We start from the raw sequence: 27,559 nt of genomic DNA on the forward strand, positions 1-27,559 counted from the left end.
CGCCGTGACGTCACCACGGCGCCGCCGGGACCACCCTCCTCTAAGGGCGGCGTTCCCATGGCAACGGGCCGGGTGCGCCGGGGCCTACCGCGTGTCCGCCCCGCCCGCCCCAGCCCCACCGCCCGCCCCGCAGCGCCCGGTGCGGGCAGACACAGCGCAATTTGCTCTGTAACTTTATTCACGCACGGGGTGCCCCGCCGCAGGCAGGGGCTGCGGGGTCCTCACTGGCACGTGTTGTAGATCTGGACCTGCTGGTTGATGGCGGCCAGCACGTCCCTCAGCCTGGCCTCCAGCCCGCCCAGCTGCGCCGCCTTGGCGTCCAGCACCCGCTCGTTGCGCTCGTACGCCTCCTCCAGCGCTGCGGGATGGGGACGGGGAGGGGGGGGGACACACATGGGTGAGCCGGGACCGCCACCGCCACCATCACCACCACCACCACCATCACCCCGCAGCCTCACCTCGCAGCCGCTGCAGTTTGCCCTGCGCATCCTGCAGCAGCCCCGCCGCCTCGTCCCGCAGGCGCTGCGCCCGCCCGCCCGCCTGCCGCGCGCCCTCCGCGCGGTGCTGCACCAGCTCCTGCGCCGCGCGGTACCGGTCCCGCAGCGGCCCCTCCAGCACCTGCGGGCGGGGGGGACGGTCAGCGGGACCCACGCTGGCTCCCCCCCTTCTGTGTCCCCCCCAAACCCCGGTGCGCACCCACCTGCTTGGCCTCGCCGGCGCGGTCCCGCGCGGTGCCGGCCGCCTCCTGGGCTCGTGTGGCCGCCAGGCTGTTGTTGGCGCGTTTCACCTTCAGGGAGTCCATCTGTCCGTCCAGCGCCCCGATCTGAGCCGTGGCGCCCGCCAGCCGCTGCTCTGCACTCGCTGTCTGGGCTTGCATCTGGGAGGGGTGGCGTGGGCATGGTCAGGGTGCCCATATAGGATCGGGGAGTGGTTGGGGTTGGAAAGGACTGAAAATTATCCGGTTCCAACCCTCTGCTATGGGGCAGGGACACCTTGCACTAGACCATGTCGCCCAAGGCTCTGCACTTGAACACTGCCCGGGATGGAGCATTTACCACTTCTCTGGGCACCCTGTGCCACCCTGTGCCTCACAGTAAAGAACTTCCTTATATCCAAACTGAACTTCACATGTTTAAGTTTAAACCCATCACCCCTTGTCCTATCGCTGCAGTCCCTGGTGAAGGTCCCTCTCCAGCATCCTTGTAGCCCCCTTCAGACAGTGGAAGCTGCTCTGAGGTCTCCACGCAGCTTCTCTTCTCCAGGCTGAACAGCCCCAACGTTCTCAGCCTGTCTCCACACGGGAGCTGCTCTGGCCCCTGATCACCCTCGTGGCCTCCTCTGGCCTTGCTCCAACAGCTCCATGTCCTTCTGATGCTGAGGACCCCAGCACTGCACACAGCGCTGCACATGGGGTCTCACCAGAGCAGAGGGGCAGAATCCCCTCCCTTACCCTGCTGCTCACACCCCCATGGCGGGCACAGCGCTGAGGTGACGGGGATGGGGCTCTCACCGTGCCGAGCGCTCTCTCGCTGTGCTGGATGTCGCCGGTGGCGTGGTGCAGCGCCTCCTCCGCCATGCCCTGTGCCCGCTGCGCCTCCTCCAGCGCCTGCCGCACCGCCTCGGCCGTGCCCCGCACGCCTTCAGCCCGCGACCTGCGGCCAGGACAGCACCGCCTCAGCACCAGCCCACGCCGGAGGGTCCCCATGTCTCCACGTCCCCAGGCTCACCGGGCTCGCTGTGCCTCCTGCAGCAGCTGCCCGGCCCGGCGCACGTCGCCGGCCGTCTGCTCCAGGATGGCATCCACGCTGGCCAGGCTGCGCACCCGCGCCTTGATCTCCTCGGCCAGGCGGTGGATCTGCGCCGGCGCGGCCGGCAGCGACAGCTCCAGCACGCGGCTGGCCACCACCTCGATGCTCTCGGGGTCGGCGCCCTCCTCTGCGGGTGCGAGATGTCAGTGTGTCCCCCGCGGCACCCCCGGCGTGGAGGGGAGAGGGGGGCAGTGGAGGGCAGGAGGGGGACATGGCGGGGAGCCATGGGGGTAACATGGGGGGGAAACGTAGGGAGGAAACATGAGGGGGAAAAAATGGGGGGGGACGCATGAGGGGGGAAACATGGGGGGAAGTATTGGGGGAAAATATGAGGGGGAAATATGGGGGACAAATATGGTGGGGGAATACGAGAGGGAAACATGGGGAGGAAACATGGGAAATATAGGAGAGAAATATGGGGGACAAATATGAGGGGAAAATATGGGGAAGGAATATGGGGGGAAATATGAGGGGGAAACATGGGGCAAAACATGCGGGGGAAACATGGGGGGAAAGATGGAGGAGAAATATGGGGGGAAATATGGGGGGGGATCATGGGAGAAAGCCATGGGGGAGAGCCATGTAGGTTATCATGGGGTGCAGCCATGGGGCAGAGCAGGAGAGCAATGGGGAAGAGGACGTTTGGGGTCACACAAGATGTTTGGGGTAACATAGGATGGGGTAACATAGGATGGCCATGATGGGACCATGCAAGACAGCATGGGGCAGGGGCTGTGCGGTGCCAGGGTTGTACAGCCCCACATGCAGAGCAGGGACCAGGCAGCGCGGTGCAGGATCAGTGCAGTGCGGTGCAGGGTCGGTGCAGGGACCGTGCAGTGCAGTGCAGGGTCGGTGCAGTGCGGTGCAGGGGCCGGGCACGCCGGCACTCACGGCTCAGGAAGGCCTTGACGTGGCTGATGAGCTCCCGCAGCTCCTTGTTGGAGCTCTCCACACGGGCCCTGGTCTGGTTTGCCTTGTCCAGCGCCGCCTGTGCCCGCAGCCGAGCCTCATCTGCCTTCCCCTTGGCCTCAGCCACCTGAGCAGGGGCAGAGACCTCAGTCTGAGCCATAAGGGCTGTGGGACGTGGCCGTGCCACCCGCTCCCATGTGCCACGCACCTTATGGGATAGCTGGGCCATGTCGCTGGCCGCCTGCCGCAGCTCCTCCTGTGCGTGGCGTGCCCGGTCCAGCGCACTGTCCGCCGTGGACACGGCCCCGCCGCAGCTCAGCCCCCCGCAGCGCCGTCCCCCATCCTCATCCCGGCACCCGGCTCCTCCGCAGGGGCTCTCGGCACAGGGCACGTCACCCGCAGCACCGCAGACCTGCATGGCAGCGCGGGCTCAGTGCGGCTCCAGGCAGCATCCCCATGGTCCCCTCCCTGCATCCCACCTTCTCATTGAGCGGCTGCAGGCTCAGTGCCTGTGCTCTTGCTGCCAGGTCCATCAGCGCCCGCCGGCTGGCTGCGTTCTGGCGATTGAAGTCATCCCTATGGCTGGCCATGAGCTGCTCGGCGTGGTGCCGGGTGGCCACCGAGGTGCTGATGGGGCTGGGTACGGCGCGGGTGGAGGCATCAGCCCGGTGCTCCGCATCCCGTGACTCCCCATAGGCCTCGCGGATGCTGTCGTAGGCACCTGGGTGAAGCAGGGACATTGTCAGACCCCCAGCCACGGCCCCACCACCCCAACCCGGCTCTGTGGCACATCTCACCAAGGAAATTGGAGGTCTTGAGGGCCTGCAGCCGCTGCTCCAGGTCCTGCAGGCTGTGGTTGAGGGCGCGGGCACCCCGGTCCACCACACTCAGCACATGGCTGGCGTTGAAGTTGGCATCCTGAGCAGCCGTCAGCTCCCCCTCCAGCCGTGTCAGCCTCTCCGTCGCCTCCTCGATGTGCCGCCTGTAAAGGAATGGGGTGACAACCTGCTCCCGGAGCCCCCGTGAGCCGTGCCCTGCGCCGGGTGCTCACCGCAGCCCCTCCGTGGCATGCGTGAGGTGGGCAGCAGTGGCGGCAGTGGCGTTATGGGCAGCCACCACGTCTCGCACGGTGACCAGGTTCTCCTCCAGCCGCCGGAAAGTGCCCTGGAAGGCGCTGGCAGCCCCGGTGTGCTGCAGGAGGCTGACGCGCTGCGCCAGCGCCCGGGTGCGCGCAGCCAGGTCCTGCACCACGCGGTCCCAGTCCCCGAAGCAGGGGTGGCAGGGCTGGCAGGCGGGGAAGGCGCCGGAGAAGCCCCGTGCGCACTGGTCGCAGCGCACGCCGGAGATGCCGGGCCGGCAGTCGCAGTGGCCGCTGCCACGGTGGCACTGGGCACTGGCGACGCCGCGGGGGTCACAGTCGCAAGCTGTGGGGACAGCGGTGTCAGGGTGCTATGGGACCCACCATGGTCCCCCTGCCAGCACCGGCTCTCACCTCGGCACTGCTGCCGTGGGTCACCCCAGTGTTGCTCCTGGCAGTCGGCACAGGTCCGGCCCCCGAAGCCCGGCCGGCACGAGCACTGCCCTGTGAACTGGAAGGCATGAAGGTTGGCACTGCTGCAGCGCACCCCATCCCGTCCCCCCGTCCCCGCTGTGTCTCACCTGGTTGCAGGTGGGGGTCAGGGCGTGCTGGGGGTGGCAGGCGCAGGGCTGGCAGCCTTGCCCGCTGCCCAGGTTCCAGAAGTTGGGGCTGCAGCGGTCGCAGCTCTGCCCCTCCACGTTGGGCAGGCAGTGGCACTGCCCGCTGCGCACGTCGCAATGGCACTGCTGGGGACTGCAGGTGCTGGGGTCGGTGCCCAGCGGGTTGCAGGAGCAACCTGGAACCAGACAGGCACTGAGCAGGAAGAGGGGTGCGGGGATTGAGAGGGGATGGGGTCAGGGTAAGGATAGAGGCAGGATGGGGATGAGACTGGGATGGAGATGGGGTGGGGACACAGGCAGGGATGGGATGGGGATGGCGATGGGCAAGGGTGGAGGCAGGATGGAGACACATTGGGCAGGGATGTGGTGGGGACCAGATGGAGGTGGGATGTGAACAGCATAAGGACCACTGTTGGGGATGAAATGGAGATGGGACAAGGTCAGGATAGAGATGGGATAAGGATGGGATAGGGACAGAGTCAGGGTGGCAGTGGGGATAGGACAGCAACAGAGACAGGAATAGGCATGAGATGAGGATGTAGATGGGCTGACACAAGTTGGGCATGGGGGCAAGGATAGGAATGCAGCGCCAGGGCTGGCAAAGGACGCTGCAGGGCACAGCAGGGCAGGGCTGCAGGGACCCCACAGGCACGCACGGTCCCCAGGCAGGTCTCTGTGTGGCCGCGGGTACTCACGCCGGCAGCTGTGCCGCGCGGCATCCCCATAGAAGCCGGGCTGGCACTCGGCGCAGTGCGGCCCCGCCGTGTTGTACAGGCAGCGCAGGCAGCGCCCCGTGTGCCGGTCGCACGCCTCTGGGTCCGTCATGTCGATGTTGTCGTGGCACTGGCAGGGCAGGCAGCGCCCGCCCGGCTGCTGCGGGTCCCCGTAGTACCCCGGAGCGCACTCATCACAGCGGGGACCTGCGGGCACAGTGTGCCTGTACCTGCCTGTACCCACCAGCACCGAGCACGGGGCAGTGCCGGGGGACCCCCGTGGCACCCACCTGTGTACCCAGGGCTGCAGTGGCAGATGACCTGCCGGGACCGGCTGTCCTGGTAGCAGGATGCGGCGAAGTGCCGGGAGCTGCCAGGTCCATCGGGACACGGGCACGGCCGGCAGTGCTGCCCAGAGCCCAGCGCCGGGTTCCCAAAGTGCCCGGCTGCACATCTGCGGGCAGGGGATGAGCAGGGCCTGCCAAGCAGCACCGTGTCCCGCTCCCGGCACACACCTCACCTACCTCTGGCACCTCTCGCCGTCGGTGTGGTCGCGGCAGCGCAGGCAGCTGCCCGTGCGCGGGTCGCACTCCTCGGCGTGCCCGTTGCACTGGCAGGGCCGGCAGGATGGGAAGCCCCAGTGGCCGGGCTGGCAGCGGTCACAGCGTGAGCCATGGGCACCCTCCCGGCAGGAGCACTGCCCTGTGGTGGTGTCACAGACGGGGCTCACCGACCCCTCGCTGCTGCACTGGCATGCTGGAAGGCATGGCACCCATGGCGTCTGACCCTGGGCTATGGAGAGCATCCCTCCCTGGCACATCCCTGCGGCACTCACCTCGGCACCCGCCAGGCCCAAAGCCGAAGGTTCCTGGGGAGCAGCGGTGGCAGCGCCGCCCCATGACATTGGGTTTGCACTGGCACTGCCCGCCCTGGGGCTGGCACTCGGCGCTGGTCGAGCCCTGGGGGTCGCAGAGGCAGGCTGCGGGCAGAGAGCGGGGTGAGCGCTGCCACAAAGGGCGCAGGACACAACGGGGTGCGGGGCCAGACTCACGCAGCGCCCCGTCGTGCAGGATGGCAGACAGGCTGTGCAGGAGCCTGGAGCAGGGCTCGGCCACGGGCGAGGGCCCCGCGGCATGGAAGGGCTGGGCACAGCGGTACCGCTCGAAGGTCTCGCGGCGCTTCATGGAGATGGGGTCGCCCGCGATGAACATCTCCAGTGAGGAGTAACGGGGCAGGAGCACCAGCTGGAGGGGGCAAGTCAGTGAGATGTCACACCTGACTCTCCCTGTGTCCCCTACAGACACATCCTGCCCCCTGCCAGAGGGTTCATGGAATCATAGAATGGTTTGTATTGGAAGCGAGCTTAAAGCTCATCCAGTTCCAACCCCCTGCCACGGGCAGGGACACCTTCCACTAGAGCAGGTTGCTCCAAGCCCCTGTGTCCAACCTGGCCTTGAACACTGCCAGGGATGGGGCGGCCACAGCTTCTCTGGGCACCCTGTGCCAGCGCCTCAGCACCCTCACAGGGAAGAGCTTCTGCCTCAGAGCTCATCTCAATCTCCCCTCTGGCAGGTTAAAGCCATTCCCCTTGTCCTGTCCCTACAGGCCCTTGTCCAAAGCCCCTCTCCAGCTTTCCTGGAGCCCCTTTAGGCACTGGAAGACCCCCTTTAGGTACTGGTCACTGCCCCCATCCTGCTGCCCCTCACCGAATCGATGAGCACGCTGGCGCTGGGATCCTGCTGAGCGGAGGCACAGCCCAGCTCCACTCGGATGGTGTAGGAGACCCCCCGCTCCAGGCAGATGGGCTGTGGCAGCACCACGTACCTGGGCAGGGGCAAAGCAGAGCATGGGGAGGCAGGTTCTCCTATGAGCCCCAGTACACCCCAGTCCCAGCATGGTGCTCACCTGGCACCAGAGGGGAGGCTGGTGGAGAGCTGATCATCGGCTGGGATGGTGTTCCCGCAAGGACTGCTGGCGGAGACAGGGCTGGGGCGCAGCACCTTCACCCTCACCTCCTGCCAGGGCTCCGGGTGCTGCAGACAGAGAAGGGGCTGTGCCTAAAGGGCTCTCCATCCAGCATGCTACACCACCACCTCCCAGTGTGGTGATACATCCCACCACCGGCTTCACCATCGGGTGCTCACCTGGGGCTCGTAGCGGATGATCACGTCGTACTCCATGGAGAAAGGCACATCACTCACATGGAACTCCAGCCAGCCGCCCTCCACCATGCGCGCAAAGCCTGTCCCGGTCCAGGAAGCCGGGCGGTCCGTGGGGGGCTCACGCTCCACCACTGAGCCCTGGTGCAAGGGCGGGTTGTGAGATGGGATCCCCAAAACTGCCTTGGCTTGCAGGCCCGTAGGGCAGAGTGGTGCCTGCAGCTTGGGGACCCTGCAAAGAGCCACCCACTGCCATGATGTTCCCCTAAGGGACACCTTCATCCCCTACCTGATGCAGCCGAGCATCCTCAGACTCGTAGGTGTAATGGTCCAGGTTGATGCGGTAGAAACCAGGCTCCACCCGGTCACACTGTCGCCCCACCACGTGGCTGCGGCACTGGCACTGCCCCGTCTCCACGGCACACCTTGTACCACGACAGCACCGTCAGCACAGATCTCATCAGCAGGGATGCCCCATGACCCTGTGTCCCCATGAAGACTCACAGGTTGTTGCGGGCACCCCCCACATCGCAGTCACAGGGCCGGCAGCCCGGGATGTCATGGCTCAGCCCCCAGTGCTCGGGCTGCAGAGGACAAGGGGGTCAGGGGGAGCCACCATCCTGAGCACCATGCATGGCCCCAGGCATCATAGAACTATAGAATCATAGATCAACTAGGCTGGAAAAGACCTTTAAGATCATCAAGTCCAACCATTACCCCAGCACTGCCAAGTCCACCACTAAACCATGCCACCATGCATGGCTCCAACTACCATGCATGGTCCCAAGCACCATGAATAACCCCTGAGCACCATGCATGGCCCCACTCACCAGGCACTGGCTGCAGCTGCGCCCGGTCACCAGCCTCTTGCAGAAGCACTCACCGCTCACAGCATCGCACCGGCTGCCCTCGACCACCGTGCCACGGGGGTCACACTGGCAACCTGCATGGGGAGGCAGCGGTGTCTGGTGAGGCCGAGCCATGCACCCAACCCCCGTGGGTGCTGCCCTGGTACCTACGCTGGCAGCCCTGCGGGTTGGCAGCGCTGAGGCCGAAGAAGCCGGGTTTGCAGCGGTCGCAGCGGGGACCAGCCACGTGCTCCTTGCAGCGGCACTGCCCCGCGATCAGCCCCCGGGCTGGGTCGTCAGCGCTGTCACACATCCCGCCGTCCAGAGAGCCCTCGGGGTCACAGTCACAGGCTGGGGACACAGGCAGGGTCAGCACCCCGACCCCCCCGTGCACCCCATGCAGCCTGTCCCGTGCCATGCACCCCCCGGCACCGACCTCGGCACACGGCGGGGTCCCGCAGGTCCTTGCTGGGATCCTTGTAGTAGAAGGGCTTGCAGAGGTGGCAGCGGCGGCCCATGGTGTTGTGCTGGCAGCCGTCACACACGGCCCCGCTGGTGTTGCCGGTGGCCAGGAAGACGGCCATGTCGAAGTGGCAGCGCCGCGAGTGCTCGTTGCAGTCACAGCCTGCGGGGACAGCACCACGGCACAGCATGCAGCACCCAAACCTGGCCCATAGCACCCCCAGTGCCCAACCTCCCCAGCCCTGATCCCCCTCACCCCAGCCCCCCAACCTCCCCAAACCACAGCCTGCGGCTCTCCCTACCCAGCACCCCAAAACCCCTCGCCGCAGCACTGTGGCACTCACGGCGGCAGGCATTGGTGCTGGAGCCCTCAGCCGGGCGCCAGGGCAGGTCGTGGTAGAAGTCCTCGCAGCGCTCACAGTTCAGCCCCTGCGTGTGGTGCTTGCAGACGCAGCGTCCATGGACCTGCCGTGACACCGCAGCGAGGGGATGTGTGACCAGGCAGCACAGTTACCCAGCTCCAGCAGGACACACGGCGTGCCGTATCGCCCTACCATGCCATCGGTGGTGGCAGGGGCCCCGCTGAGTGGGGCACACTCGGAGGCATGGCCATAGCAGAAGCAGTTCCCGCGCAGCACCAGCTCATAGAGCGCGTAGTAATACTTCTCCCGGATCTCGCGCCGTGTATCCAGCAGGTTGTCCCCCAGCGTGTGCAGCTTGGTGAGGTTCACACGCAGGTTGGTGACGCGCAGCAGGTCTGGAGCGAGGAGAGACCTCCATCAACACGGGGTGGTTGAGCTTGTCCGTGGTGTTTGTGGTATGAGGAGTCCACCCAGGGCTTCCCACCATCGCGCTGTGCTGCCTATGGCTTCCTATGGCACAGCTGCTTGGCGCAGGGCTGTGTGTGGTTTGGCTCACAGGCAAGTGGTTGCACGTGGCTGTATGTAGCCGTGGTGGTTCAGCTCCCCTGTGCGTGGTTGTGCACGGTCAGGCTGTGCCGTGAACCAGGGGTCTGCAGACCCCGCCATGCAGGATGGGACCACACCAGCGCAGAACAAGCACCCTGGGCAAGGGCTCCTCATTGATGGGGGCTGTTCTTGCTGGGTGCAGCATGGAGGCCCCGGCAGGACAGGACAGGACAGGACAGGACGGCTCTCTCGGGACGGCAGCTTCCCAGCAGCCGAGCCCTGCAGATTCCTCCCCTCTGCTCCCAGCCTAAATTTAGCCCTGCGTGATTAACCCGCTGCATCCTGCACCCAGCTGACTCCTCTGCCCATCTCCAACCCCATCCTGCACCACGCTGCTGCTCGGTGCTGGGCCTCAGCTCCAACACGGCATCTCCCTGCACTCACCCTCATGCAGCCCAACCTTTAGCAGCTCTCACAGGATGGGTGCGGGAGGGGGCTGAGCCCCGCAAGCTGGATCTGGCCCTGACCCCACTGTGGGGCTCAGAGCAAGGAGAGAGCAGCCAAAATAGCTGCACCCAAAATAGAGCAGCCAGGCAGGAGCCCAGGGCGGGCGACTCACTCTGGATGTCGGGGCTGTAGGGGTCCCGGATGGGGATGGAGGGGTCCAGCACCCGGTAGATCACCTGGGGAGGGGGGACACAACAGGGTGGTGAGGGGAGAGTAAGGGGGGTCCCCCGACCGTCCCGGGGTGCTGTCAGGGCCTCACCTCCCCCTCGGTGGAGGGCTCGATGTCGGAGTAGCGGGACTCGCAGACCACGTCGTCGATGCGGCGCGGGGGTCCTCGGGGGACGTGGGGGAAGGAGGTGGCACAATCATAGGCGAAGTACCGATAGACCTTCCAGCTGCGCCCGAAGTCAGCCGAGCGCTCCACCAGCATGGCCGCGGGCCGGAACGTCTGCGGGACACCCAGCATGGACCTGGGTCCATCCCATCCCACCCCATCCCCGGTACCCATGTGCCAGGACCCACCTTGAAGGTCATGATGAGGTGTGTGAAGTGGAACTCGGCCTCCAGGTCCAACTGGATGCTGACGTGCTCCACGCCTGGGGGATGGCACGTGTGACTGTGGGGAGCACCCACCCGCGTGGGTCCCCCCCGACCCGGCCACGGTCCAGGGGCGCGTCCGTGTGTGCCGGCTGAGTCACGCTTCCTCAGTGTGGGAGGACGGGAAGCGGAGCCCCCCGGGACGCTGCCGCGCGCCGCTCACCGTTCTCCGACTGCCACCAGGCTTTCTTGGGCCGGGGGGCGAAGGTGGTGACCACGTTCTCGATGCGGTGGCTGTTGGTGTTGGCACGGGCATCGTAGGGCCGCCGCGAGTCGCAGATGAAGCACTTCTTCTCCTCCTGCCAGCGGGAAGCTCGGCGGCGTGTGTCCCCATCCCTGTCCTGTGCCCCCCGTCCCCTCCCAGAGCCCCCCAGTCCCCATGGGGCCCCCGTCCCGCTCACCTGGAGGTGGCTGACGATGCAGTAGGGCTGTGGCCGGCGCAGCCCGCAGGTGGAGGTGGCGCTCAGGCGGGGGGCTCGCCCCACCAGCAGGTCCCCGGTGGCCGGGTAGCAGCTCCCAAGGGCGCAGACCTGGGGGGGGTCGGGGGCCGAGGTTCCCCCAAGCCCTGCGGGGCAGCGGCTGGTTACAGGCGCTGAAGGGGGGGCCGGGACCGGGGCTCCCCCCGCCACCTCCCGGGGCCCCTTCCGCGGCTGCCCGGAAATAGGACGGCGGGACCGGACCCTGGCCCCCACCGGGCCCCGCTGGAGCGGGAGAAGGGGGGAGCGGACTCACCGGCCAGCAGCGGCAGCAGCAGGAGGGCACCGGGGCTCCGCATCGCGGGGACGCGCAAAAGGGGCGCAAAGTGCGCGCAAAGGGGACGCAAAGTGCGCGCAAAGGGGGCGCTCGGCAGGTGCTCGGCGGTCGCGTCCCGTCCCGTTCCCGCCCCGCCCCGCCGGTTCCCGTTCCCGTCCCGGTCCCTCCCGTCACCGTCCCCCCCCCTTCCCCTGAGCTGGGCGGCGGGCGCAGCGCTCGGGGCTGCGCGGAAAGCGCGGGGCGGATCCCGGCCGGAGCGGGGAGCGCGGGAGCGGGTGGGAAGCAGGCGGGAGGCGGGCAGGAGTCAGGCACCGGACACGGCCACTGCTCAGGGCTTTATTCGCAGGCGCGGCCGCGCTACAGGCACCCGCGGAGGGGACGGGACCGCGGGGCTGCGGGAACCGGGGGCGCTGCACCTCAACCGTGCCCCCGTCCCGCAGCCCCGGCCCCGCCGCCGGTCCCTAGCAGGTGGCGTAAGCGTTGGCTCTCTCCCGGATCTCCTCCAGCAGCCCCCAGACCTGCTGCTCCAACGCCTGCAGCCGCGTCGCCTTCGCTGCCATCACCCGCTCATTGGCCCCGAAGTGCTGCTCCAGCTCTGCAGGATGGGGGTCACGGTCAGGATGCAGCCCCCCCCCCCCCGTGTCACCATGGAACCAGCCCCAGGGGACAAGGGGAGATGTGGGCACCGAGCGGGGCCAGGATGCTGGGCACTGCCCCCACCACACGCTCTTCCTCACCTTCCAGCTTCCTCTTGCTGGTGCTGGCCTTGTCCAGGAGGTCCCGTGCCTCGGCCGTCAGCCGTGTCACACGCTGCAGGGCGCTGCCGGCCACCCCATCCAGCGCGCTCACCCGGCTCTTCAGCACAGTGTAGCGCTGCGTCACCTGCGCCAGGTCCTGGTGGCACACGGGCACGGTGAGGCTGAGCCCCGGTTGTCACCCCACACCGCATGGCAGGGCCGGGCCCCACCTGGCTGAGCAACCCGGCAGTGGCGGTGACACGCTGCGCCCCGTCCTTGGCTCGCTGCACCATGCGGCGGGTGTCCTGGTGCTGCTCCTGCAGCGTGGTGACGCGCTGCCCCAGCTCCCGCAGCCGCCGCTGCGCCCGTGACTCCTTCCCCTCCAGCGCCTGCAGCCTGCGCTCCGCCTGTGCACGCACCGGCACCGGCTGTGACCGCGATACCAGCCCCGCCGCCTTGGCAAACCCACCCCACACCATCCACATCCTCCTGGCACCAGCCTTGGTGTGCCCACGGCATTAATATTGCTCCCCATGGCACCCACCCTGTCCCCACAGCACCAACCCCGTTGTACCCAGCATGCCCCAAGCACCGTCCCTGCTCCCACGCCAGCAGCCCCGGTGCCCCTCACCTCCTTGGCTCTGCTCTCAGCCACCCGGATGGCATCCCTGGCGCTCCGCAGGGCACTCCCCGCTGCCGTCGCCTGTGCCTGTGCCACCTCCAGCGCCCGCTGTGTCCCCAGCAGCTCATCCCTCACACCCTCCGCTCGCTCCCTGCAGTGACACAGGCAGCTCCAGCCTTTGCCAGTGCTGGGGATGGACCCCCACATCCCGCCCCCCAGCATATCCCCCCTCACTTGCCTGGCATCCCGTCCCTGCTCCAGCAGCCCCTGTGCCACAGCCAGCCCCTGTGCCGTGCTGTTGAGCACCACGTCCACCCCTTCCAGCTGGCTGATGCTCTCCCGCATCTCTTGGAGCAGCTCCTGGATCCGGCCGGGGCTGCTGGGCAGGGAGATGTTCAACACTTGCCGGGCCACCAGCTCGATGCTGCCTGGGTCAGCTCCCTCCTCTGTGGGGACACAGGGATAGGGTGGGCTCAGGGTGGGTGCATTGAGCCTCATTGTGCCCATGAGCCCACCCAGTGCTGGTTCTACCTGCCAGGAAGGCCTTGATTCTGTGGATGAAGTCCCTCAGCTGGGCTGTCGCCTTCTCTGCGCGGCTGCGGGCGGCCTGTGAGCGCCCCAGTGCCTCCTCTGCCCGGCTCCGTGCGCCCCGCGCCAGCTCCTGCACCTCCTGCGTCTGCGGGACATGGGCAGGGTGGGCAGGGGGTGCCAGGGGACATGCATGGGGACAACATGGGGGCATGCAAGGGGGTGTAATGGGGTGGGCAAAGGCGTACGGTGGGTATGGAAGGGGACACGAGGGGTGTGCAACAGGGAACAAGGAGGCATGGAAAGAAGTGCAGTAATGGCCCAAGGGAGCACACAAGTGGCATAAGGAGGATCTGCAAAGGGACGTTTTACAAGGGCCTGTAGGGACAGGACAAGGGGAATGGCTTTAACCTGCCAGAGCAGAGATTGAGATGAGCTCTGAGGCAGAAGCTCTTCCCTGTGAGGGTGCTGAGGCGCTGGCACAGGGTGCCCAGAGAAGCTGTGGCTGCCCCATCCCTGGCAGCGTTCAAGGCCAGGTTGGACACAGGGGCTTGGAGCAACCTGCTCTAGTGGAAGGTGTCCCTGCCTATGGCAGGGGTTGGAGCTGGAGGAGCTTTAAGGTCCCTTCAACCCAAACCAGTCTGGGATCCTATGTCTAAGACATGCCTGAGGACATGGGCAAGCAGGATGTACAAGGGGACATGCAAAGTGGCATGGAAAGGCACAAGCAGAACATGCAAAGGGAATAACAAACGGACCCCAAAAAGTACCATGGAGCCACCACCCCTACCTTCTGTGCCACGACACCCAGCTGCCCCAGGGCCACCTCCAGCTGCTGGGATGCATTACGGGCACTGCTCAGGGCTCGAGCCGAGACAGGCAGTGCCCCCATGCACCCTGTGCCACCGCAATGCCGCATCCCTGCATCATCCCGGCACAAGGCTCCTCCACAAGGCGCTTGCTTGCAGCTCCGGTGCCCGGGTGCTCCACAGATCTATGGCGATGCCAGCGGTGGAGATGGTGGCTCAACACACCACACAGGGGAGACCCCTGTGCCACCCCGGCACAGTGATACCACCCATTCACTTATTGGTGCCCCCACGGGTCCCACTCTCACCTTCTCATTGACGCCGGCAGCGCTGAGCCCCATCACCCGTTTCTGTGCCTCACGCAGGGATTTGCGTGCCGCGGCGGTGCCCCGGCGGAACGCGTCTCCCCGCTGCCGCAGCGCCCGCTCTGCCGCCCGCCGCGCCGCCTGTGCCCCGGCCACCTCACCAGCAGTGCCATTGGCCACCACCTCCGCCAGCCGCGAGCCCTCCGCTGATGCCAGAATGCTGCGGTAGGACTCTGCGGGTGCCGGGGTCAGGGTTCGGCTGGGTGGGTGCCACCGAACCCCCCCAGTCCTCGCCGGATGCTCTTACCACTGAATCCGGCCGCCGCCACGGTGCTGAGGAGGGTTTGGAGGTGGGAGGCGGTTCGGTTGAGACCCCCCAGCTCACGGCTCAGCACAGCTATCCGGTCGTGGTGCCGCACATCTGCCTTCGCCAGCTCATCCAGATGTTGCTCCAGGTCTTGGAGCTGCTTCCAGAAGTCATCCAGCTCCATCCTTGGAGCAGGGAGAGAGGTGATAAGCCTTTTGGGTGACCACATTGGGATGCCTTTACCACACACACTTGCCTGGTGCCATCCAGCCGCCCGGGCAGCGCGTCGAGGAGGGGTCCCCCGGCGCTGCCCCCCTCACCCAGCAGCCGCTCCACGCGCCCCAGCGCCTCCTGCAGCGCCCGCAGGCGGCGGGGGCTGAGTGGGGACAGGGACCCCCCGTCCCGCAGCGCCTGCGCCTGCGCCCCGAGGCGCCGCAGCCCGTCCCACAGGCGGCCCAGGGCCGGGTCCCACTGCCCGAAGCAGGGGTGGCAGGGTGAGCAGCGCGGGAATGCCTCCTGGTAGCCGCGCTGGCAGCGGTCGCAGCGCTGCCCACCGAAGCCCGGCCGGCACCGGCACTGCCCGCTGGCCTGCTCGCACTGCGGGCTCTCAGCACCCAGCGGCTCGCAGTCACAGGCTGTGGAGACAGGCAGCGATGTGTCCTGGTCACCCCAGGGACCACCGTGTCCCCCAGAGTGATCCCAGCATCCCAATATAATGCCCTGTGTCTCCAGGGTCCCATCGTGTCCCCAGGGGCTCCTGTGTCCCCACAATCCCACTATGTACTCAGCATCCCACGTCCTCCGTGTCCCCAGGGTCCCACCATGTTCCCAGCATCCCACTACAGCTCCAGGGTCCTCCATGTCCAAAGGGTCCCTCCATGTCCAAAGGGTCCCTTCATGTCCCCAGGGCCTCCTGTGTCTCTTCAGTCCCACCGTGTACTCAGGGTCCCCCGAGTCCTCCATGTCCCCAAGGTCCCAGCATGTCCCCAGCATTCCACTGTGTCTCAGGGTCCCACCGAGTCCCCAGCATCACACTACACCTCCAGGGTCCCCCTATCCAAAGGGTCCCACTATGTCCTCCTGCTCTCACCATGTCCCCAGGATCTCCTGAGCCCCCTCTGTCCCACCGTATCCCCAGCATCCCACCATGGCCCCAGTGTCCCCCATGTCCCTAGAACCCCACCACACACTCAGCATCCCCCCCACCCCATGTGCCCCATGGGACGTGTCTCACCTCGGCACTCCTGCTCGGGGTCTCCCCAGTGATGCTCCTGGCACTGGGAGCAGACGCGGCCGCCGAAGCCGGGCCGGCACTGGCACTGCCCCGTCACCTGCAGCGAGTGCTGTGCTCAGCCGGGCAGCTCGCCGGGCACCGGGAGGGCAGCGGAGCCGCGCAGGGTGCCGGGGGTCTCACCGCATCGCAGGCAGGGTGCAGGGAGTGCGTGGGGTGGCATCCACAGGGCTCGCAGCCCCCTGGCCCCCCCAGGCTCCAGAAGTGGGGTGCGCAGCGGTCGCAGCTCTTGCCCACCACGTTGGGCCGGCAGGCGCAGGCGCCGGTGCCGCGGTCACAGGCGCAGGAGCCGGCGGTGCAGTGCGAATCCAGGGTTCCCCGCGGGTCACAGCCGCAGCCTGCAGGCGATGGGCAGCTACATGGGGCTCAGCCCGTACCCCCAACCCAGGGGGTGCCCCCGGCACCCAGCCCTGAACCCATGCACAGCCCCAACATCCCCAATCCCAACACCCTGCACCCTGGTCCCTGTCCCATGCCAAATCCCCCCAGCAGCGCCAAGAGGTGGAGTTACATCCCTGGAGGTATCTAAACGATGCGTAGATGTGGCACTGAGGGACATGGTTTAGTGGTGCACTTGGCAATGCTGGGTTAACGGTTGGACTCCATGATCTTAAAGGTCTTTTCCAACCTAAACAACTCTATGCAATTATGGGTTGCTTAAATAGTGTTTGTCTTTCTAAACCCCACCAGTCCCAAACCCCCAGACACCCCCAAAACCTTCCCAACCCAAACCTCACACACAACCCCAGTCGCCCTCACCCCAATGCAGCCCCAAACCTCACCCCAAGCCCCTGCATCCCCCTGCCCTCCCCTCCATCCCCAAAGCCCGGCACAGCTCACGCCGGCAGCTGCGCTGCAGGGCATTGCCATAGTATCCGGGCTGGCAGAGGGTGCAGCGGGGCCCCGCGGTGTGGTACAGGCAGCGCAGGCAGTGCCCGGTGCGGGGGTCACAGGCGCCCGGGTCGCTGGCGTCAATGTTGTTGTTGCACTGGCAGGGCCGGCACACGCCTCCCTCCGTCTCCGGTGCTCCGAAGTATCCCGGGGAGCAGCGGTCGCAGCGGGGCCCTGTGGGGAGGGAGGGATGGATGGATGGATGGATGGATGGATGGGGCCTGTGGGTGCTGGGGTCCCGCAGTCCCGGTGCCAAGGGGGTCCCGCTGTGCCCCTCACCGGCGTATCCAGGTGCGCAGAGGCAGACGATGTGGTGGGTCTCCTGGTCAGCGTGGCAGGCGCTCCCGTGGTAGTGCCGTGTGCCAGGGTAGCTGGGGCAGGGGCAGGGCCGGCACTGCTGCCCCGAGCCCAGCACTGGGTCCCCATAGTAACCATCCTGGCACCTGCGAGGATGAGGGGTAACCAGGGGTCCATCCCATCCACCATATCCCATCCCACCATCCCATCCCATCTCATCCATCCCCATCATATCCCATTGTATCCCACCCCACCATATCCATCCCATCTCATCCCATTTCATCTCATCTCATCCTTCTCATCCAATTCGTGATATTCCATACCATCATATCCCATCGTATCACACCCCATCATATCCATCCCTTCTGATTTCATCCATCCCATCTTATCCCATCCAACCATCCCATCACTTCCATATCTCATACCATCATATCCCATCCTGTCCCATCCCATCTCATCCCATCCATCATATCCCATACCATCATATCCCATCCTATCCCATCCCATTGCATCCATCATATCATGTTATCCCACCCCATTATATCCATCCCATCCCACCCATCATATCCCATCCTATCCCACCCCATTGTATCCATCCCATCCCACCACATGCCACCCCATCCTATTCCATCCAGTTGTATCTACCCCATCCCATCTCATCCCGTCGCACCCCACACCCCCTGCCACGCTGCCCCCTGCGCTCACCTCTCGCAGTGCCGGCCGGCGGTGTGGTCGCGGCAGCGCAGGCAGCTGCCCGTGCGCGGGTCGCACTCCTCGGCGTGCCCGTTACACTGGCAGGGCCGGCAGGACGGGAAGCCCCAGTGGCCGGGCTGGCACTGGTCACAGCGCCGGCCCACGGCGCCGGGCTGGCACCGGCACTGCCCGCTCACCGCATCGCACAGCCGGGACACCGAGCCCTCCGCGGAGCAGGCGCAGGCTGTGGGACGGTGTGGCCGGGTCAGCACATGGTGCAGGGACACAGGGACAGACAGACACACACACAGCGGGCCAGCACCCAGGGCATGCCCAGCCATGGGCTGCAGAACAGGAGGGCTCATGGGGACACAGGGGTGGCAGATGGATGGGTGGATGGACAGCAGAGTGAGTGCAGGATGGATGGATGGATGGATGGATGGATGGACGGATAGAAGGATGGATGGATGGAAGGAAGGATGGATGGATGGAAGGAAGGATGGATGGATGGAAGGAGGGATGGATGGATGGATGGATGGATGGACGGATGGATGGATGGATGGATGGATGGATGGATGGATGGATGGATGGATGGAAGGATGGATGGAAGGATGGATGGATGGAAGGAAGGAAGGATGGATGGATGGATGGAAGGATGGATGGATGGATGGATGGGTGGATGGATGGATGGAAGGAAGGAAGGATGGATGGATGGATGGATGGATGGATGGATGGATGGATGGACGGATGGATGGAAGGATGGATGGATGGAAGGAAGGAAGGATGGATGGAAGGATGGATGGATGGATGGATGGAAGGAAGGAAGGATGGATGGATGGATGGATGGATGGATGGATGGATGGATGGATGGAAGGAAGGAGGGATGGATGGAAGGAGGGATGGATGGACGGATGGATGGACGGATGGATGGACAGACAAGTGACTGTGCAGACAGGGCTCTGCCGGCTGCACAGGCAGACAGAGGAGGTTCAGGGCTGCCTGTCAGCACAGACCCTGCTACTCACGGCTGCAGCCCAGCGGCCCGAAGCCGTAGCTGCCCGGGGAGCAGCGGTCACAGCGCCGGCCGAGGACGTGGGGCTTGCACTGGCACTGCCCGCCCTGGGGCTGGCACTCGCTGCTGCGGGAGCCCTGCGGGTCGCACTGGCAGGCTGCGGGCAATGGCACAGCGTGAGGCTGGGGCTGCCCTGCCCCTGCCCGCCCCCCGAGCCCCCCGTGGCCCCGCACTCACGCAGGGCCCCGCCGTGCATCAGGGCAGACACGCTGCAGACCAGGCGGGCGCAGGCCTGCGCCAGGGCGGGCGGCGGGGCCATGCGGAACGCCTCCAGGCACCGGTACCGCTCCAGCTCCTCCAGCCGCGGCGCCGCCTCGGCCCCGTGCAGCCCCGGCAGCTCCGACACCCGCGGCAGCAGCACCAGCTGCGCCGGGCAGCGGGAGGGGACAGGAGGTGGGATGGGGGGCGCAGGGACACCCCGATGGGGGACCCGGCCCCTGCTCCCAGGGGGGCTCGACTGCCCCAGCCCCATCAACAGCACCAGCTCCATGACACCCCCAACCCCACCAGCACCCCCAGCCTCATTGATGCTCCCACACAAATTGCCATCCCACAGGCTTCCTTATCCCCACTGACATCCCTAAGGCCAACCCCAATCCCATCAAGATGCCCAGACTCATTGATATCCCATCCCCATTTCCATCCCATTCCCATCTGCATTCCCCTTCCCCATCCCATCTCCATCCCCTTCTACATCCCATCCCTATTCCCAACCCTATTCCCATCCCCATTTCCATCCCATCCCCATCTGCATTCCCCTTCCCCATCCCATCTCCATCCCCTTCTACATCCCATCCCTATTCCCAACCCCATTCCCATACCCATCCCCATCACATCCCATCTCATTCCCAGCCCATTTCCCTTCCCCTTCCCCATTTCCATTCCATCCCATTCCACCCCCATCCTCATTCCATGTACACGAGACAGGGGTCACTGCCCACTCCAGCCCATCATCCCCCATCCCTGCCCCTCACTCCCCCCCTGCCAAGCCCCAGGCGGGGGCACAGCAGGACCCCCCTCACCGAGTCGATGAGGATGAAGGCGCTGGGGTGGCGCTGGGTGACACCGGCCCGCTGAAGCCGCATGGTCACCTCATAGGGGGTGCTGGGCTCGAAGCAGAAGGGCCGGGACAGCAACACGTACCTGTGCAGGGGCAGGCGCTGGGGCAAGGGCACGACAGAGCCATGGGGACAGCAGCAGCACCCAACCACCTTCCTTGTCCCTGTCCCCATCCCTCCTCACTTGTGTGGCAGGATGTGGCTCATCCTCATCCTCAGTTCTGGGATATGACAGTGCTGTCCTTGTCGCCATCCCCACCCCATCCCGTCCTCACCTCTGGCTATGGGGCAGGCTCTCGCGGTACATCTGCTCGGAGGGCAGCAGGTTCCCGCAGCGAGGGCTGGTGGGCAGCACTTGGGAGCTGACGCTGACCACGGCCTCCCAGTCCTCTGCTGACTGCAGCGACAGGGAGGCACCATCAGAGCCGTGCCGTGCCGTGCCGTGCCATACACCCCGTGCCCACGGCTGCACTCACCTCCGGCTCGTAGCGCACCAGCAGCTCGTAGTCCATGGGGTAGGGCACGTTGTCCACGCGGAAGGTCAGCCCAGCTCCATCCCGCACCCGGGCGAACCCGGAGCCCGTCCAGGTCACCATGCGCCCGGCGCCGTCCCGCACCACCTCCTCCACGTCCGGCTGTGCAGAGCACGGGCACAGCTCGGCCCCGCTGCCCACCGGCCGCCCCTCCGTGCCCCACATCCCACCACCCATGGGGCTCACCTTGGGGGGCTGCTGGCGGCCGCGGCGCGGGGCGCTGCGGGGATGGGGGGTCCGGGGGGGGCTGCGTTGGTGCCGCGGGCGGCCCTTTCGTGCCCCCGGCTCCGCAGGGTCGTATTCCAGGCAGTCCTGGGGCACCTCCGTGCGGATGGCACCCTGCAGGGACAGAGCCGGGATGGGTGGATGAGGATGGGGACAGCCATGCATGGAGCATGGTGACAGGGATGCACATCCCAGGTTGGGGGTACAGGGACCCCCCCCCCAGGATACTCACCGGGAGCTGGCCATGGCCGTGGCTGTGCCCAATGGCCTGCTCGGCCTCGTAGGTGTAGTAGTCAAGGGGGGCGCAGAAGAAGCCGGGCTGTACCTGGTCGCACTGACGCCCCATGAGATGGGGACGGCAGGGACAAGCCCCGTCCTCCATGGAGCACCTGGGGGTGACCGTCCTGTCCCTCTGTCTGTCCTTTTATCTAGCTCGGTCTTCACCCATCCCTCCTTCCACCCCTGACCCCATCCCTCCATCTCTGGGGATGAGTATCCTTCCCTCCATCCCAACATCTCAGTCCCCTTTATCCTCCTATCCCTATCCCCATCCCTGCAACGATGTCTCCATCCCTCCCTCTCCCCATACTTGACCCCCAGCCCTGTCCCCATCGCCGCGCCCCACCGGTTGCTGTAGGCTCCCCCGAAGTCGCAGTCGCAGGGCCGGCAGCCCCCCACGTCGTAGCTCAGGCCCCAGAACTCAGGCTGCAGTGAGAGGGGGGATGATGTGGGGCAGGCGTGGGGCAGGCTATGGGGCAGGTGTGGGGCGGGCTGTGGCACTCACCACGCACTGGCTGCAGGAGCGCCCGGCCACGAAGCGTTTGCAGTAGCAGTCCCCGCTGATGGGGTCGCAGGGGGAGCTGCCGGCCACCGTGCCCCGTGGGTCACACCTGCACGCTGCCCCACACACGTACGCACCCATATGTGAGGGACTGCCATGTAAGACAGCAGCCCATGGGCTTCATGTCCCTCCCTCCCCATCCCATGTCTTTCCATCCCTCACCCCTCCATCCCCATCTCATTGTCCCCATCCCACCATCCCACATCACTCAGTCTCCATCCCTCAATCTCCATCCCTTCATCCTCCATCCTCATCCCTCATCCTTCCATCCCACATCCCTCCATCTCATATGCCTTCATCCCACATGCCTCTGTCTCCATCCCTCCATCCTCATCCCTCCATCACCATCCCTCCATCCCATATCCCTTTGTCTCCATCCCTTAATTGCCAACCCTCTATCATCCCTCCATCCCCAACTCTCCATTCTCATCCCTCCGTCACCACCCCTCAATCCCATATCTGTGTATCTCCATCCCACATCCCTCCACCCCATAACAGTCTATCACTCCATCACCACCCCTCCATCCCATACCCCTCCATCCCCATCCCTCAGTCATTGCTCCATCCCACATCCTCCACCCCTCATGCTCCACTGCCCATCCGTGTCCCCGCTCACGCTGGCATCCCTGCGGGTCTCCGTGGCTGAGCCCATAGGCACCGTGCCGGCAGCGGTCGCAGCGGGGACCGGCCACGTTCTCCTTGCAGCGGCACTGCCCTGCGATCATGCCCAGCGCCACGTCCGTGTGCCCGTCACAGGCCCCTCCGTCCAGCGAGCCCGCCGGGTCACAGTCACAGGCTGCGGGGAGAGAAAGAGACCATGGGGAGCTGTGGCAGCAGGGCTGGTGACACCGGGGTCTATGGGCCCGTTGTCCCACGGCACTCACGGGCGCAGGCGGTGGGGGCGCGGATGTCGGCGCGCGGGTGCCGGTAGTAGAAGGGCTTGCAGAGGTGGCAGCGGCGGCCCATGGTGTTGTGCTGGCAGCCGTCACACACGGCCCCGCTGGTGTTGCCGGTGGCCAGGAAGACGGCCATGTCGAAGTGGCAGCGCTGCGAGTGCTCGTTGCAGTCGCAGCCTGCGGGGACAGGACTGTAGCACGGCATGTGGCACCCAAACCCCAACCCTGGGGATGCAGCTCCTCACCCCAACCCCTCAAACCACAGCCTGCAGAACCCCCAACCCCACATCCCACAGGATGCACCCCAAAAACCCAAACCCCAGCCCCAAAGCATCGCACATGGGACACTCAACTCCCAGCCCTATGCTATGGCCCCCAGAATGCTGCACCCTCCACACACAACATGCAGGACCCCAAAAACCTCACGCACAACATGCAGGAGCACCCCCAGCCCCAAAGCATCACACACAGGACCCTCTATCCTCAGCCCCAAGCTATGGCCCCTGGTATGCTGAACCCTCCACACACAACATGCAGGACCCCATTGCCCCAACCCAGTGCATAAGACCCCGAGCCCCTGGGCACAGCACGGTGCCGGCACGGTGCACTCACGGCGGCAGGCGTTGGTGCTGGAGCCCTCGGCCGGGCGCCAGGGCAGGTCGTGGTAGAAGTCCTCGCAGCGCTCACAGTTCAGCCCCTGCGTGTGGTGCTCGCAGACGCAGCGCCCATGGACCTATTGGGGAGAGCACCCACCTCAGCACGGCCACTGCGTCCTATGGGGCAGCACGCTGTGCCGGTGCTGTGTGCACCTCACCATGCTGGGCACGGCGGCCGCCGGGGCTCCGGGTGCCGGCGCGCACTGGGCAGCGTGTCCGTGGCAGAAGCAGCTCCCGCGCAGCACCAGCTCATCCACGGCGTAGTAGTACTTGTGCAGCACCTCGCGCCGCGTGTCCAGCAGGTTGTCCCCCAGCGTGTGCAGCTTGGTGAGGTTCACCCGCAGGTTGGTGACGCGCAGCAGGTCTGGGGGGGGATCGGTGGCACCATCAGCACCCACCCCGGCACCCACCCACCCTGGCACCCCTTGGCAACGCACCCTGGATGTCCGGGCTGTAGGGATCCGCCACCGGGATGGAGGGGTCCAGCACCTTGAAGATGACCTGCGAGGAGGAAGGGGTGGATGATCCCAGACCCCATAGACACCCAGCACCCCACAGACCCCCTCTGCATGCACACACCTCCCCATGGCTGGAGGGCTCGATCTCGGAGTAGCGCTGGTCGCACAGCACCTCGTCCACCAGCCCCGAGGGCTGGTCGGGAATGCCGGGGAAGAGCTTGGAGCAGTTGTAGGCGAAGTACCGATAGACCTTCCAGCTGCGCCCGAAGTCAGCCGAGCGCTCCACCAGCATGGCCGCGGGCCGGAACGTCTGCGGGACACCCAGCATGGACCTGGGTCCATCCCATCCCACCCCATCCCCGGTACCCACATGCCAGGACCCACCTTAAACTTCATGATGAGGTGTGTGAAGTGGAACTCGGCCTCCAGGTCCAGCTGGATGCTGACGTGCTCCACGCCTGGGGATGCCACAGGGGTGAATGGCCACGGGTGCTGTGGCCACGCAGCCCCGAGGCATAGCACACATAGGTACAACCCGCTGCCAACGCGGCCTCACCGTTCTCGGCCTGCCACCACGTCCGCCGCGCGCGGGGGCCGCTCAGGTAGATGACGTTCTCGATGCGGTGGCTCTGGGGCAGGGACGGGTCCCGCGAGTCGCAGGTGAAGCATTTCTCCGAGTCCTGCAGCGGGAGCAGCACCGTTGGGCGGATTCACTGGTCCCGGCCATGCCGAAGCCGTGCTGGGGCCATGCGGGGCTGTTGGTCTCACCTGGAGGTGGCTGACGATGCAGTACTCCTGCGGCCCGTGCAGCCCGCACGTGGAGGTGGCGCTCAGGCGTGGGGCTCGCCCCACCAGCAGGTTCCCGGTGGCCGGGTAGCAGCTCCCGCGGGCACATCCATGGCTGGGGTCAGGCTCCTGCTGGCCCCACACTGATGGTATCCCCGCTGCAGAGAGCACAAGGACATGGGGTACCCCCTGTTTGGGCACCCCAGTGCTGCCCTGCACTCCCCCACCCCCGGCTGCCCCATCCTGGCCCGGCCCCGCATCCTGACCCACTGATGCAGCACGAAGCTCCATGATCCGGAAAGGTGCTGGCAGCAGCGCCGGGGCCTCGTGACCGGCGGCCAGGCGGCCCTGGGATGCCGAGCGGTGCCGGAGGCAGTCGGCAGCCGGGTCAGGCGCTCACTAATCCCACCAGGGCTCAGATTCCCAATGGGATTTGGGGCCGTCAGGGCCAGGGAGCGTCACCACTGACTCCACTGCCCGGGCTGGGGTCCCTGTGCCACCACACCGGGGTACACGGGGTGCTCAGCCGTGCTTAGTGCTTACCCAGGAGGAGAGTGAGTGCCAGGAGGTCCATGGGCAGCCGCAGGCTCTGCCTAGGGGGGACACGGAGACACTGCAGTGGGGTACAGGGGATGGCAATGGGGTGCAGGGAACTGGTGCCTGGCTTCTCCCAGCTCCAGCATGGCCACATACCCGGGGGACAGCACTGGGAAGCGGGATCAGGTGGGGAAGTTGGGTCCCAACGTCCCCCAGGGTGGCACGGGGTGCCCACCCCCATGGCCATGCCCCATCCCTGCACACAGACCAGGGCACACTGCCGTTCCCGCACTCCCAGGCCCCACACGAGCTGTGCTGTGCCCCATCCTGCCCTGCTCGGGGCGGATCCATCCCTCCCAGTGTCACTGTTGTCCCTGGGGGGTCCCCGCGACGGGCCGGGGCCAGCCCGGGATGGGCGCCAGGAGCACCGGAGCCGGTCGGGCAGCAGCATCCCCGCCGCTGGCCGGGGTCCCGCTATTGCATTTAGGCTGGAGCTGCCTTTTGTGCTTCCTCCTCCGCCGGTGCCGCCCGCTCCCAGCCGCTGGATCAAAGCCTGGCTGCCCAAACACATCTTTCCTGTCCCCATGCGGGAGCCAGCCCGGGGCTGGGGGGCTTGGTGTGGTGGTGGAGGGGGTCCCTGAGCCCCATGAACCCCCCCCCGGTACCTGTTGTCCTGCGGCGTGCGGCGAGGCCAAGGCCAGGGGCAAGGGCTGGGCAGGCAGGGACGAGCGGTGGCGATGATGGGATGGCGCGTCCGGCGGGCCCCCCTTCCCCGTGTGCACGGTGATTCTTATTCAAATGGGCTGCCCGCTGAAAGGGACGGCGGTCTCCAGGCTACGGGAATGTCACTGCCGATTCCTTCTGCCTGGAGGCCCCCGCTGCCCGCCCGGCCAGGCGTCGGCAGCCCCGGCACGCCCCGGGCACCACGGCGGGCCCCAATGGTGAACAATGGGGCGCCTCGTGTGCTGGGGGAGCCGACGGCGCCGCGTTCCCGGGGCTCCCGGCACAGCGCGGCAGGAACGCGCCTGCTGCGGCTCGCATGGCGGGATGGGCGCCGGGAACCGGCCCATGGAGCTGTGCCGGGGCCCGCGGCAGCGTGTTCTGTCCCACCTGGAGATGGGCCATGGTGGAGGCACCAGAGCGGGTTGGCTGCGGGGTGGAGCCACAACGGGAGCTCGCCCGGGCACGGTGCTGCCAACTGGGAATGTCCCTCCCTACGGGCCCGCTCCCTCCCCGCCGGGCAAAGTCCGGCACCGCCAGCCCCGGGACGGGCAGTGCTGGCGCGGGAGAACCCAGCCTGTTCCTCCCATAGGACCCTTCCTTGTGCTCCCGGGGCTGGCACCCACCCTGTGTCCCGGGGCACGGCACAGCCCGTGGCACACAGGGCCCCCCACCGGCTCCTACCTGTGCCCATGGGGCCCGTGGTGCCGGGTAAGTCGTGGTGGCCCAGTTGTGCTGTGCAGGTTGGAGGTGACCAGCTCGGCCCCGCTGGCCCCGGCCGGGCTCGCTGCTGTTCCTGGAGGAGGGCGGCCGGTGCCTGTCTCCTCCTCCGATGCCGTGCCAGGCGAGGGAGGGACCTGCCTGCACCGAGCCTCAGCCAAGGTGAGGCACAGGCCAGGTACCAGCCGGTGGCACGGCGGTGGCCTGTGCCTTGGCTGGCCAGGAGCCAGCTCAGCATCCCTGCAGGGCTGCCGTGCCCAGGCAAGTGGAGCCCCAGGATGGATCCTGCTCCCTGCTGGCACCGTGGGTACCACCATGCCCCAAGCCACACTCACCCTGTGCTGATCAGCGCTCCACGGGATCCTTTAGACCGGGGAGCACGGCCCTGTACCGGGGCTGGGCTGGACGGAGACCTCGCTGTCACACAGGGATGGTGCCTTTTCTCAGCCGAGGCCGAAGGAAGGAAGAGGAGCTGCGTGTTCCCCACGCCAAGGCTGCGCTCTGGCTGCCCACCAGCCAGCAAGGTCACGGGCAGGCAAAGCTGCAGCTCCCCTGGCTGCTGGCCATGGGGGTGCCAAAACCGGTGCCCCCCCCACCAGTGGGGGGACAAGGGGAGCTGTGGGAGAGCCCGGGCAGCTCCCCCCAGCCCTGCTCTCTGCAGGCACTGGGAAACCTGGAGGAAGGACCGTGCCCAGCGAGGCTCCACCACCTCCTGGGCTATGAGAGCTGGCAAGGGATGAGCTGATAAAGAGCCATTAGCACTGGACATGGTGTCTGTAGCGCAGGGATCTTGGCCAAGCAACCCTTATCTGCTCTGAGGAGATCCGAAGCGGCCTGATAAAGGTGGCGGTAACAGGAGCTGCAGCCTTGAAAAGCAAAGTAAAAGTGGGAGGGAGGGATCCTCAGCAGGATCTAAAGGACAACTGAGGTGTCCCTGCCATGCCCAGGCACCTCCTGGCTCCCCTGAAGGCCACTTCCCATGCGGAGCCACGATCCCAGGGATTAACGTGTGGGAGATGACGTGCCCACGGGCAGCTGTGCTGGTCCATGTGCCAGCAGCTCTGCCGCAGCCCCTGCCACCAGCAGCCCCTGTCACCAGTGCTTCCAAGCTGCTGAGCATCCCCCCGGCCCCGGCTCCACAACCCTCGGCAGAGCCCCCGGAGCAGCCTCTCAGGCCCGGGCAGCGCCGCTTGGAACGACATCAGTGCTCCCAGC

The 27,559-nt window shown here is 66.4% G+C and overlaps 2 protein-coding genes across 7 annotated transcripts; both read right to left on the reverse strand.

Annotated features, from left to right (window-relative positions):
• Positions 1-157: 157 nt before the first annotated feature.
• LAMB2 (laminin subunit beta 2) lies at positions 158-11,530 on the reverse strand. Of its 2 annotated transcripts, XM_030502372.2 has the most exons (33): positions 11,342-11,530; positions 11,011-11,174; positions 10,773-10,908; positions 10,535-10,608; positions 10,272-10,460; positions 10,125-10,188; positions 9,152-9,354; positions 8,942-9,062; positions 8,572-8,760; positions 8,307-8,486; positions 8,118-8,230; positions 7,792-7,871; positions 7,577-7,712; positions 7,273-7,428; positions 7,034-7,161; positions 6,835-6,952; positions 6,180-6,372; positions 5,964-6,107; positions 5,653-5,884; positions 5,419-5,582; positions 5,111-5,335; positions 4,377-4,591; positions 4,210-4,306; positions 3,769-4,141; positions 3,515-3,699; positions 3,197-3,438; positions 2,926-3,129; positions 2,700-2,844; positions 1,728-1,935; positions 1,511-1,652; positions 701-877; positions 459-618; positions 158-358 (listed from the first exon to the last, which is right to left on the reverse strand). In XM_030502372.2, the coding sequence occupies exons 1-33, from the start codon at positions 11,382-11,384 to the stop codon at positions 222-224; spliced, it is 5,337 nt and encodes a 1,778-aa protein (XP_030358232.1). In that variant the 5' UTR covers positions 11,385-11,530; the 3' UTR covers positions 158-221. The 2 variants fall into 2 exon arrangements, with proteins under 2 accessions (XP_030358232.1, XP_030358231.1); XM_030502371.2 differs by having other exon boundaries at positions 5,964-6,372.
• A 133-nt stretch (positions 11,531-11,663) lies between these two features.
• Positions 11,664-26,917, reverse strand: LOC115614892 (laminin subunit beta-1-like). Of its 5 annotated transcripts, none has more exons than XM_030502368.1 (36): positions 26,680-26,917; positions 25,570-26,485; positions 24,911-25,461; positions 24,350-24,525; positions 24,138-24,261; positions 23,966-24,039; positions 23,703-23,891; positions 23,561-23,624; positions 23,282-23,487; positions 23,080-23,200; positions 22,456-22,644; positions 22,188-22,367; positions 21,515-21,627; positions 21,356-21,435; positions 20,963-21,119; positions 20,692-20,844; positions 20,449-20,607; positions 20,248-20,369; positions 19,937-20,057; positions 19,092-19,278; positions 18,868-19,011; positions 17,855-18,086; positions 17,132-17,295; positions 16,802-17,026; positions 16,085-16,299; positions 15,905-16,001; positions 14,927-15,305; positions 14,671-14,855; positions 14,367-14,596; positions 14,040-14,243; positions 13,253-13,397; positions 12,960-13,167; positions 12,731-12,872; positions 12,330-12,506; positions 12,100-12,256; positions 11,664-11,957 (listed from the first exon to the last, which is right to left on the reverse strand). In XM_030502368.1, exons 3-36 carry the CDS (start codon positions 25,353-25,355, stop codon positions 11,824-11,826), a joined length of 5,898 nt encoding a protein of 1,965 aa, XP_030358228.1. In that variant the 5' UTR covers positions 25,356-25,461; positions 25,570-26,485; positions 26,680-26,917; the 3' UTR covers positions 11,664-11,823. The 5 variants fall into 5 exon arrangements, with proteins under 5 accessions (XP_030358228.1, XP_030358229.1, XP_030358230.1 ...); XM_030502369.1 differs by lacking the exon at positions 26,680-26,917 and having other exon boundaries at positions 25,570-25,714; positions 26,309-26,533; XM_030502370.1 differs by lacking the exon at positions 26,680-26,917 and having other exon boundaries at positions 24,911-24,960; positions 25,570-26,533.
• Positions 26,918-27,559: the final 642 nt, after the last annotated feature.

The sequence above is a fragment of the Strigops habroptila genome, chromosome 11, assembly GCF_004027225.2.
Source record: "Strigops habroptila isolate Jane chromosome 11, bStrHab1.2.pri, whole genome shotgun sequence".
In the NCBI taxonomy this organism is placed as follows: domain Eukaryota; kingdom Metazoa; phylum Chordata; class Aves; order Psittaciformes; family Psittacidae; genus Strigops; species Strigops habroptila.